At 38.6% G+C, this 12,172-nt stretch overlaps 1 protein-coding gene across 1 annotated transcript; it reads right to left on the reverse strand.

Annotated features, from left to right (window-relative positions):
* Positions 1–8,452: 8,452 nt before the first annotated feature.
* Positions 8,453–10,474, reverse strand: LOC112293609 (early light-induced protein, chloroplastic). Its single transcript, XM_024543249.3, has one exon. The coding sequence runs from the start codon at positions 9,411–9,413 to the stop codon at positions 8,712–8,714; it is 702 nt and encodes a 233-aa protein (XP_024399017.1). The 5' UTR covers positions 9,414–10,474; the 3' UTR covers positions 8,453–8,711.
* Between the last annotated feature and the right edge of the window lie 1,698 nt (positions 10,475–12,172).

Genomic DNA, 12,172 nt, shown 5'->3' on the forward strand with positions numbered 1-12,172 from the left:
GATTTAACTATTTCATTGACTTCAAAATTTGCATACATACTAAAAACTAAATCATCAATACATTGTCCAAAATTCATCTATGCATACACCACAAGACTCAAGAAATCTTCAATTTTATAAACATAAATTTATTTTTTAAAATCTAATCCAACTAAGAAAATTATTAACTTTGAAAATCTTCCAAAAATTGAATATTAACTTGATTGACCTTAGACCAATGCTCAAAAATCTCTTTACTATTTTGCTTTCAAATCCCACTCTTTAATTTACCAAAGAACCCTGGAATAACTATAGGTATGCAATTCTGTGCCTCAAGGTCCGATTTCGACCTAGGTTGACAACAAGTCATCTCCGGATATCAATATTTGATAATTTGAGATAATTTTTACTTGAACCTATTGGCAACTCTTTCCTAAACATATCTATATTAATTACTTATCTTATTTATTTTAATTTAAGGCATTTATGCCCCTATAAAGCAAATAGAAGCTTGGTCTTTAAAAAGCAGCATTAAGACTAAATCTTTTGTTACATTCCTATCATTTATCCTTATTTTTCTACCACATCTTCCTACTAGGATCTTCTATAACAACATCCATATTTTTATTTTTTTACTATATAGTCATGTTACTATATGACATTGTATATATGGTGATTGGACTTGATGTGCCTTTTGAATAATAATGCCATTCTTAAAATGAATCCACAATAGCAAGAAGCTCTTTGTTATAGATTTCATAATTAATCTTAGCTACTAAAAATTTCTTTAAATAAAAAACTATTAAATGGAGTTTGTGTTCTATTCCTATTTGTAACAAAATTATATCCATAGTAAAGTTTGATGCATTTGTTTCCATAAAAAATGCCTTAGAGAAGTTAATACAATATAAATTTGGTGTAGTAATAAATGTTATTTTTAAGGTTTTAAAAGATTCTTCAATTTCTTTGCCTCACTGAAGCTTATCTTTATAAGTCAGATATGCAAGGGAAGTTGCAACTTGAAAAAAGCTCTTGATGAAGATTTGATAACAATTAGTAAATTTCAAAAAACATGATACATCTTTGATTATTTTTAGATTCTTCTAATCCAAGCTAGTCTAAACTTTCTTAAGATCCATTATAAGGTCGTTATTTGAAATGGTATATCCTAAGAAGTCAACTTGAGTAGTGTGAAATACATATTTTTTCAGCTTTGTATATAATCCTACATCTCTTGGTTTTTACAATACATGACAAACATGAATTTTATGCTCTTTTGTGTTCTTAAAACAGATTAGGATGTTGTCTAAACAGCAAATAATAAAATCATCAAAAATTTCACAAAAGACATTATTCATTAAATGTTGAAAAGTAGTTAGTGCATTTGTGAGTCTAAAAGGCATGACATTATATTCAAAATGGCCATATCTAGTTTAAAACTCAATCTTCCATTCATCTCCTTCTTTAATACGTACTAGGTGTCAAGGACAAGAACTCGATGAAAGCTAAAGAGTAAGTGAGACTTTTCTCAAAAAGAAATAGGGCAAAATAGAAATATGTATATTAAGAAAGAAACTGGAATGGCTATTGCCAAAATACAAGAAAACTAGAGACCCTTGAAACTAGACTAGAAGCAAGAAAGGAGTTGACAAGAGTGAAGAGGGCTTCACTCTTGCCTCTATATATACTATCTAACTAGAAGCCACGTGGCGATGTTCTATAAGACCTCCAATATATGTTGACTTTCTAGGCCACATGCCTTTGCTTGCAAGGCAAGTTTTCTATGGATGGACCACGTAGTTAGCTTGTTCTTTAAGCTTCCAACATGTGTGGCACATGGCTAACTTGTTGACCAAGTTTCTAACCTAAAAGTCAACTATAGACTCCTATAAAGTCAAAGCAGCATCTATGAAGCTTCTAAGAAGCTTCTCTAGAAGATATTACACAATTAACCTATTTTTATCTACTTTTACATACTTTTATCTATTCATATAGGTAATTATATGTATGTCCGTGACATTACCCCCCCTTCTAGGGACGAGTTCCACGAGGAGCGGTGATTATATATTGAGAAAATCTAATATGCGACGAATTATATTTGCTACATACTCTGATCTTTGTTCTCTTCGAAGATAGTTGATGGGTCCTCTTAGCCATCGATAGTGTCCCATTCCAGGGCGAGAAGACCACCCTGTTATTTGATCACTGTTGAGGCCTTCATAACTTCCTTCAAATAATACATTTGAAACACCATCAGGAGTCGTTCTTATCTCCAATAATATCACCAAACATCGAGAATCTCTTCCAAGGTCGTGATACCAAACGCGTTGTATCTCACCATCTATTCGAGGAAGAACATGTCGTTCTTGAGGGTCTTCATCTCGGTTGTGTCGTCTTGAAGGTTGTGACAATCGCAATGTCTCATCCAGTAAGTCAGCAAACGAAGGTTCTTGAGTTGAATCCGCTGGTTGTTGGCTCTCCATCTAATTAGCGTCACAAAATGCAAAGAAGTTACAAACAAGGATAGGAAATTAAATGTTATCTTGCCTCAATCTTGTCTCTTTTATAAGAGAGGTTTTCATCTTGGTTTTGATGGATGTCGTTGATGAAAAACTTTGACTTTAGCTGATGCATTTGCTAGATTCCTGGATGGCTCCCATGTGCGCTCACTAATATCATATCCGCACCAATGAACAAGATATTCCAGCTTATTTCGGTGCCGCCTTGAGTCTAATATCTCTTCCACCTCAAATTCTTCATTATTATCTACTTCTATAGGAGGCGGTGGCATTTGTCTTCTTCCTTGTATATCCACTATCTTATATGGTTCAAGAAGAGACACGTGGAATACAGGATGGATCTTCATTGACTCCGGTAGATGTAACCGATATGCAACTGGGTTGATCTGTTCAGAAACAGAAAAGGGGCCAAGCCTACGATAGTCCAATTTGTCACAAGGTCGAGTGGTCTTGATATTGCAACGAAGTAGCCATACCTTATCACCCACGTTGAGTTGTGGTTGCTCTTTACGATATACATCTGCATTTATCTTTTGTCGTTCTTGAGCTTTCTTCAACTGCGCCTTCATTATTGCATGTAACTCTGACAACCGATTTGCCATATCTTCTGCTGCAGGATTATCAACTTTTGAAAAATCAAAAGTATCAAGTCGTGGATGATAGCCATAATTGGCAAAGAAAGGTGTTTGTTGCGTGGAAGAATGTACCGTATTATTATAAGCAAACTCTACCAATGGCAGAAGGTTTGTCCAATCATCTTGTTGGTAGTTGATGGTACACCTTAAATACTGTTCCAAGACTTGGTTTACGCGCTCTGTTTGTCCATCAATTTGAGGATGGAAAGCCGAAGATAGCTTTATGTCCACTTTTAAAATCTTGAAAAGAGTCTTCCAGAATCTCGACACAAATTGAGTTCCCCTATCCGATATGATATCTTTAGGTAATCCATGATAGCGATAGATATTATCAATGAAAAGCTTAGCTGTTTCTTCACCTGTGATAGATTTTGTACATGGCATAAAATGTGCCATCTTGGTGAAACGATCTACTATCACAAATATAGAATCATAAGATCTTGAGTTTGGAAGATCTGTGATGAAATCCATAGAAACAGAAGACCATGGTTGTTCTGGTATAGGTAATGGCTGAAGAAGTCCGTAAGGTCGATGTCGAGGAATTTTTGATCTTGAACAAATATCACATGATTGTACAAAGTCTTTGACTGACTTCCACATTTGTGGCCACCAAAAATCTCTTGATATGAGTTCCAGAGTCTTATTATATCCAAAGTGCCCTGCTGCTGGAAAGTCATGATGTGCTTGAAGAACACGCAAACGTGCTTTTCCTTCTGGAACATATAGGCGTCCATCAAAATATAATAGATTATTCTTGAACTCGAACTTAGAAGAATCATGAGACTTGGAAGAATTATTCTCGATATCATGAACAAGAGGGTCTGAGGACATACTGGACTGGATTTGCTTGAGAAAAGTTGAATCAACAGTCAATGTTGATTTCACTGCTCGGAGATGAAATTGCTCCGGTTTCAAGAGGACCATTCTTTGTTGCTCAAAAGCTGCATCTCCTTCTTTTGGTGCAAAATAAGAACGTCTAGACAGGGCATCGGACAAACCTTGTTGTTTTCCTGGCCGATAAGTGATAATGAAGTCGAATCTTGACAAAGACATACTCCAACGAGCTTGACGACGATTCAACACGCGTGCTGACATGAAATACTCGAGGTTCTTGTGATCTGTATACACAGTGACTGGACTAGAAGCGCCTTCTAGATAATGACGCCATTCTTGAAAGGAATCCACGATTGCAAGAAGTTCTTTATCGTGGATCTCATAATTGATCTCGGCTGTTGAGAATTTTCTTGAATGAAAAGCTATCGGATGAAGTTTGTCATCTGTTCCCATTTGTGATAAAACTGCACCCAAGGCAAAATCCGATGCGTCTGTTTCCATAAAAAATACCTTGGAAAAGTCAACACGATATAAGACTGGTGCAGAGACAAACGATGTCTTCAAGGCTTCAAATGCTGCTTCCGCTTCTTGATTCCATTGGAATTTATCTTTACTAGTCAAGCGTGTAAGTGGAGCTGCAACTTGTGAAAAATCTTTGATGAAGATCCGATAGTAATTGGCAAATCCCAAGAAACATTGGACATCTCTTACAGTCTTTGGAATCTTCCAATCCATGATTGTTTGAACTTTCTTAGAATCCATCATAAGACCATCATTTGAAATGATGTATCCTAAAAAGTCAACTTGAGTAGTGTGAAATACACACTTTTCCATCTTGGCGTACAATCCTACATCTCTGAGTTTTTGTAATACTTGACGAACATGTATTTCATGTTCTTCAACATTCTTAGAATAAATCAGGATATCGTCTAGGTAGCAGACGACAAAATTGTCTAATAATTCACGAAATACATCATTCATGAGATGTTGAAAAGCAGCTGGTGCATTCGTGAGTCCAAAAGGCATGACATTATATTCAAAATGCCCGTACCTGGTTCGAAACGCAGTCTTCCATTCATCTCCTTCTTTGATCCGTACTAGATTATATGCTCCTCTTAGATCTATTTTTGTATAGATCTTAGCTTGATTTAACTGGTCAAGGAGTCCTGATATCAAAGGTAATGGATACCTGTTCTTGATTGTGATCTTGTTGAGTCCTCGATAGTCAACACACATTCGTAAAGATCCATCTTTTTTCTTTACGAATAAAATTGGAGCTCCTGCTGGAGATTTTGAATGGCGTATGAAATTCTTCGCTAAATTCTCGTCAATATATGTCTTGAGTTCAGCCATCTCATCTTGCGATAAACTGTAAATTGGTCCAAATGGTGGCTGAGTTCCTTCCTTCAGATCGATTGAACAATCGTATGGGCGATGCTTAGGAAGAATATCTGCATTCTTTTTCTCAAAAACGTCTTGATAATCCTGATATTGACTTGGAATGCCACTTGAAGTCTTTACGCTTTCAGAAATAGGTGCAGCATAAATAGCAAAAGTTGATCCTTCTTTTGCTGCGTGTATAAATGCTTTTGCACCTATAAGTGCGAGTTTTACTATACTAGACTCATGGTTTTTTACTTGATTAATAGAACTGTTACTAATGCTCTGAGGAAAATCAAGTTTACGAGAAATCCAATCTATTCGAGGATTATACTTTTCTAACCATGATAAGCCTAAAATTACTGGATTAGAGGGAGATCTAATTATATTAAAAATTACGCAACTACTATGACCATTTATTACTACATCTACAGGAAGTGTTTCGTGAGTTACATCTCCAGAAGACAACGGACGACCATCTATGACTTCTACGTGTACAGGTTTAGTTTTTTGTATTAATGATATTCTATGACATCTAGCAAATTCTTCATCTAAAAAACAAGATGAGGCTCCTGAATCTACCAAGGCAGAGGCTTTGTAATTATTAGGTCCTAAACGCACATCTATTATAAAACAAGGAGATGGTTCTGAGGAGAGGATAGGACCTTCATTAGAAGTTGTACAAGATTCCAGCCGCACGGTCCCTATTGTAGCTGGACGTATTCGTTTTCTGACATACTGTCTTCTTTGACAGCCGTACTCCTCATTTTGTAGTTACGTCGCTTCTTTGGACAATGTTGAGCAGTGTGCTTAGGTTCTCCACAATATAAGCACAATCCTTCTTGTCGACGACGAGACTTTTCTTGCTCAGTAAGAGGTTTGAAACGTACCGCATCAATTTGCATATCCTCTACTTCTGAAGGTATGTGTTGAGGAGACGTCGGTGTTGCCATTGAATTGTAGTAACGTTGAGGCCCACTTGTGCAACTCTCGGATCGAAATTCAAAAAGTCGATTGTCGCACTTCACAGCAAAGTCAATTGCTTGACTCAATGTTTGAGGATCAGGTAAATTAAGCATCAATTTCTTTACCTCATATTGTAATCCGTAGAGAAATTGACTCACAAGTGCGGCATCATCCCACTTGATATCAGTTGCAAGTTGTCGAAATTGCGAAGCATATAATGTTACTGATCGATTGCCTTGTCGCAAAATACGGATCTTGTTGGTTGCAACACGAATTGCATCATGTTCTCCAAACATGGATCGAAACTCCGCCAAAAAAGCCTCCAGATTATCCAATATTGGATCTCGTCGTTCAAGAAAAGATGAAAACCATGACAATGCTGAACCTGAAAGAAGTGTACCAATGAATCTAACTTGTGACCCTGGAGTTGGATAGCTTTGGGGTTGAAGTTCAATCACTAGTTGGACCTGATTGATGAATCCTCGAAACTTGAATCTGGTACCATCAAACTTCTCGGGCAAGGCAACTCTCGGTTCTCTAACACTCGAAGGGTGTTCCATTCTGGGAGAAGGGACATGGTTTGGTGCAGATGTTGAAGCAGCCCCAATCATCTCTATATCTTCACTTCCTACCATTCTTGTTGCTCCTTGTGGTGGTAAATTGAGTTGATGCATCGCAAGCATTAACTCCCTCAATTGTTCTTGCATCTGTGCCATTGCACTCTTCATTTCAACAAGCTCTGCCATAGTAGCACTTAGAAAAGAGAAGATGTCTAATAACGCTCAAAACAAATAGAAGAGAGGAATTGATAACAAAGAAAATACTAAGAACAATATCAGTTTAAAAGAGGGTAATCCGCAACTTCTAATGCGCTTATGTCTTATCAAGAAAAAGGGGTAATCCACTCTTAATCAAGAAAAGACAAAGCTCTGATATTGTAAGTGTACTCTTGTCAATCTGTCAAGGACAAGAACTCGATGAAAGCTAAAGAGTAAGTGAGACTTTTCTCAAAAAGAAATAGGACAAAATAGAAATATGTATATTAAGAAAGAAACTGGAATGGCTATTGCCAAAATACAAGAAAACTAGAGACCCTTGAAACTAGACTAGAAGCAAGAAAGGAGTTGACAAGAGTGAAGAGGGCTTCACTCTTGCCTCTATATATACTATCTAACTAGAAGCCACGTGGCGATGTTCTATAAGACCTCCAATATATGTTGACTTTCTAGGCCACATGCCTTTGCTTGCAAGGCAAGTTTTCTATGGATGGACCACGTAGTTAGCTTGTTCTTTAAGCTTCCAACATGTGTGGCACATGGCTAACTTGTTGACCAAGTTTCTAACCTAAAAGTCAACTATAGACTCCTATAAAGTCAAAGCAGCGTCTATGAAGCTTCTAAGAAGCTTGTCTAGAAGATATTACACAATTAACCTACTTTTATCTACTTTTACATACTTTTATCTATTCATATAGGTAATTATATGTATGTCCGTGACATTAGGTTTTATGCTCTTCATAGATCTATTTTTGTAAATATTTTCTTCATTGGATTGATCATGAAGTCTTGAAATTAAAGGTAGAAGATACCTATTTTTGATGGTGATCTTATTGAATCTTCAATAGTCCACATACATCCATAGATATCCATCTTTTTTCTTCACAAATAAATATCCGTCTTTTTTCTTCACAATTATAGAAGCTTTAGTTGGAGATTTAAAATGGCATATGAAGTTTTTAACCAAATACATACACAAATATTTATTCATATTAGTATTAATATATAAAAAATAAAATAAAAAACAAAATTCATACAACACTCAACTGCAAAAAAGAATACGTCTACTATTCAAACACTCTCAATGCAGCAAATCAAAACACACTATTAAACTCACATCACTACACATTTCATTTCACACACCCACCACGCTGCTAAGACACAACTCAATTCGACTCAACTCCGTTTCCCATTCACTGCATTGTCTTTCAAACATCCGCGCACCCTCACGCCGCACGATGGCCGTCCCCTCCGAGGCCCTGAAATCCAACCATTCATGAAGCAAAGCTGAAACCCCATTCACACGACGATCGCCGCACTGACACCACCACTGCATGCACATCCGCACTTCACACAAACCATGTTTCTCAAAATCATCATCTCCAATTACTCACACTCGTCGTCATCTCAACAATACACTGTACATCCTTCCATGGTCCTTCAAAACCGATCCTCCTCGCCTCCCACATACCTATCCCTGAGCTCTCTCTCTCTCATCCTAGCTCCAAACTGTACACTCAATTCCACAACTTCGGCACCGTATCATACACACGCAGCCACCCCACGGCGATGCAATTCACTGCCTTTGTTCTCTCCACGCCTACCGACATATGTGCATCCATTTAGTGGAACACGGGAGCTCCGCGGATCAGCTCCGTGACCACTAGCGACAGGAATCCTAGCATTGCTAGACGCCCGTTCCATCGCTCAGCTCGCGCCGTGAACGGCCCGAAGCTGCGAGCATCCGTCGACTCGCCGTTCATGATCGGCACCAGCGATGCGTACGTGAATAACTGCACCGCGCCCACGAAATACACAAGCCCGCTTGTGGTGGGGTTGAATAGCTGCTGTGCTACTGTCAGCCCCGTCGCCTTCTCCGCGAAGAACGCCCACACCATGCCCAACATCGCCAGTCGGCAGTTGATGGTCTCCGGGGCGGCCCCGTCGAACGCGAACACGCTGAAGAAGGACTTGTCGCTGGTCTCGGGCCGCCTCTCGATCTCCGGGCGGGGGGTGAACCCCACTGCCTGGTCGAACCCGGGAGTGGGCTTGGCGCCGAAGTAGGAACGCTGCTCGGACTCGTTGGTCTCCATGTTCTTCAGGATCTCGCCCTCCGTGATTTCCTTCTTCGTGCTCTCATCGATGGTCTCCCGCAGGCCCTTGCCCGCCTCGCATCGAACTCGCCCCGCCAGCGACGCGCCCAGTCTGGGTCGGGCCACCACACGGGAAGCAGCGCTGGACAGCTTCGTGGAGGATGGAGTCAGGGCCATGAGACCGCCGGCCATGGGAGCAGCAGCAGACATCTGAGACATCGTGGCGGCCATTGTCCTGTTCTACTGGCAAATACGAGATGTAATCAATCGGCTTCCGAAATCGCGCGAAGACTGAAGATAATGCGAGATACAGCAGAGGCAGGCCACTGAACTGCGAAGTATGAATGGTTGTCGATCTGATTAGTTCTCCACCTGCTGGAAGGTTGATGAATGTTGCGCTTCTGACAACTGGAGGCGGAGCGCCTGAGTTTATATGCAAGTGCCAGTGGGAGAATCTGAGGAAGCCCTGGTAGGGTTGCCGCAGATGATCATGCGGAGGGAGCGGCCAGTTGCAAGCTGCAGCGCGCGACAGGGCAGGATGGAGATGGGGGGGCGCAAGTAGATGGCATGTGGCGATGCATCGAAAACATCCGCAAAAGTGAGGGCGTTGGGCGAGGAATACATCCACGTCCGCGGATATGTGGAGTAAAGCGCATCTTGGCGAGTGCCTCTGGATGGTAGAGAGCCAGGGCAGACGCCAGGAGGAAGCACAGCATCGATGCCGACGTGGTGCATCAGACTGCACTCCCTCCACATTTCGGTCGTTTTGGAGGCACCACGGAGGCATTCTAGCACCGCCTGTTCCTCGCGTCTGGATTGGCCGCAAGAGTGTGCCTCCAACAGGCGCACATAGGCTGGCTGCGGAGCTCATGTGCTTTTGCTTTCCCCTCGAGTGACGAGATCTTTTGTCCCCTTCCGCATCGACGGGCTCACTGGGTTTATGGATTGCGTTTCAGGGCATGAAGCGTCGATTGAAGTTGCGATCGGTGGGTTCACGTCGGCCTGTGGACTCCGGAGTTAAGTTGGAATTGTGATAACTTGGAGAATTTGTTGTTTGTCTAGTTACAGCTGCACCCCTGTGTACTGTTTACCACACGTGTGACAAGGAAGCCTGAGGACAAGGACAGTGAAGGACTTCATCGGACAGTCTCAACTCGGAGGGTTTTGTTGGTGTTAACGATGGTCTGATCACCTCAATAGACATCGTTGTATGTATATTTTTAGGACTACATTTATACTATACGGCTGTTGTATATGTGTCCAAGTGTTGGAATAATAAAGTCATTATAGTTTGAGAAGAATGTAAGTATTGTTTTTATTATCCTATGAACATGGTATTAGAGCATAGTTTTGAAACTTAGTTGCATCTTATGTTGCTTATCCTTTCTATGCTTCTATGTATGCAAAAACTATGAAATGCAACCAAATTGTTAGCTAAACACTTATCCAATGTTAGATAGAGCAGTTGTTGTCCTTTCGTTCTTAGTTTTGTTTCATATATTAGTGAATAATTCTAAAAGCATGTGAAGGGATAACATTGTCTTGAAAGAAGTCAAGCTCACTAGTTTGATCTATTATAGTCCATGAAATGTTTGCCTAATAGCTATGATTATTGAGTGCAAAATTATACAAGCTTGGGTAGCTTCCTAAGGCTTAATCAACTAAAAGTACAATTTATTCTTGAAGAAAATAAAAGATAATATAAAACTAACAATCAAATATCAATTGTAGTTCAATGTACACACACTAAAGTGCTCTATTTTTGGAAAAGTGAATATCATTGCTAAAGTGGAGAATAAAGTTGATATCAATAATTGCATTCTCAATACTATCACAAAACTCAATCTCAAACATCAAATTTTTGGTATACATATCAAACCATTCAATGCTTTTATTATTGATGCCACGGCCATCCCAAGGATATGTGTCTTAAAGGACTTACAAACATTCTTATGCTCAAGGCAAAAGGATGAATTAAACTTAGTTCACAATATTTGACTAATATAGTCAACAAAGATTTGAAGTGGCCAGCATTTGATACTTACAAAGTTATTGAATCAATATAATCATTAGATAATGGCAATTACAAAATGTTCAAAATTACTTTTTTTTTCTTTAGATCTAATTAGCCTCAATTTTAGATGGTATCTAGATTTGAAAAATACTCAATATATTAGTAGTAATTGACATATTTTCTCTATATTAAAGAAATATAATAGTAGTCTTAAAACTATTGGTAGACAAAGCTATGTGATCTCTAGATGAGAAACTGTCTATTTTTTATTGCCATTTGAAAAAATAAAAAATATCTCTAGTATTTTTTTATGTACCTAGCTTGAAGAAAAACTTATTGTTGATTGATTCATTAACAAACAAAGGCATGATAGTATGATTTGATGATCACAAATGCATCTTATATAATAAATACAGCAAACAAATTATTATGGAAGATATACAAAAATAGTATTATTAACCCTATCAATTAGCAATCTATATCCATGATATTATAATAGTGCTAATACATATAAAAATAGATACAATCAAATCCTAGCATTTCTAGTTATGGCACATTAGATTTCATCACCTACACAAGCTCATAGCCAAAGTTATGGCAAAAAAAATCTCATACATACCTATTCACAACAAGGTTTGTACAAAATGCCAAGTTAGAAAGTAAGTTCAAGATAGTTTTCCTTGCCAAAACACATCCAATATGACTAAACCACTCAAATTGTTATACATGGATTTATACATGCCAATATCAATTCTCTTCATATGTGGATCAAAGTACATCTATGTCATTCTAGACGACTACAATCATTATATATAGATATGTTTTTCAAAGAAAAATCTTCCACATTTTAGCAATTCAAAATATTTGAACTCATGATTGAATTATAGCTTAATAAAAAAAATCCAAACAATGAGATTCAACCACAAAGGTGAGTTTTTATCCAAAGTCTTTATAGCACTTTAGAATTCAATTGGAA

Source organism: Physcomitrium patens, chromosome 16 (genome assembly GCF_059467195.1).
Source record: "Physcomitrium patens ecotype Gransden chromosome 16, ASM5946719v1, whole genome shotgun sequence".
Lineage (NCBI taxonomy): Eukaryota > Viridiplantae > Streptophyta > Bryopsida > Funariales > Funariaceae > Physcomitrium > Physcomitrium patens.

Excerpts from the sequence above, each read along its gene's own strand:
- LOC112293609 (XM_024543249.3), bottom strand. The coding sequence starts at position 9,413 with ATGGCCGCCACGATGTCTCAGATGTCTGCTGCTGCTCCCATGGCCGGC.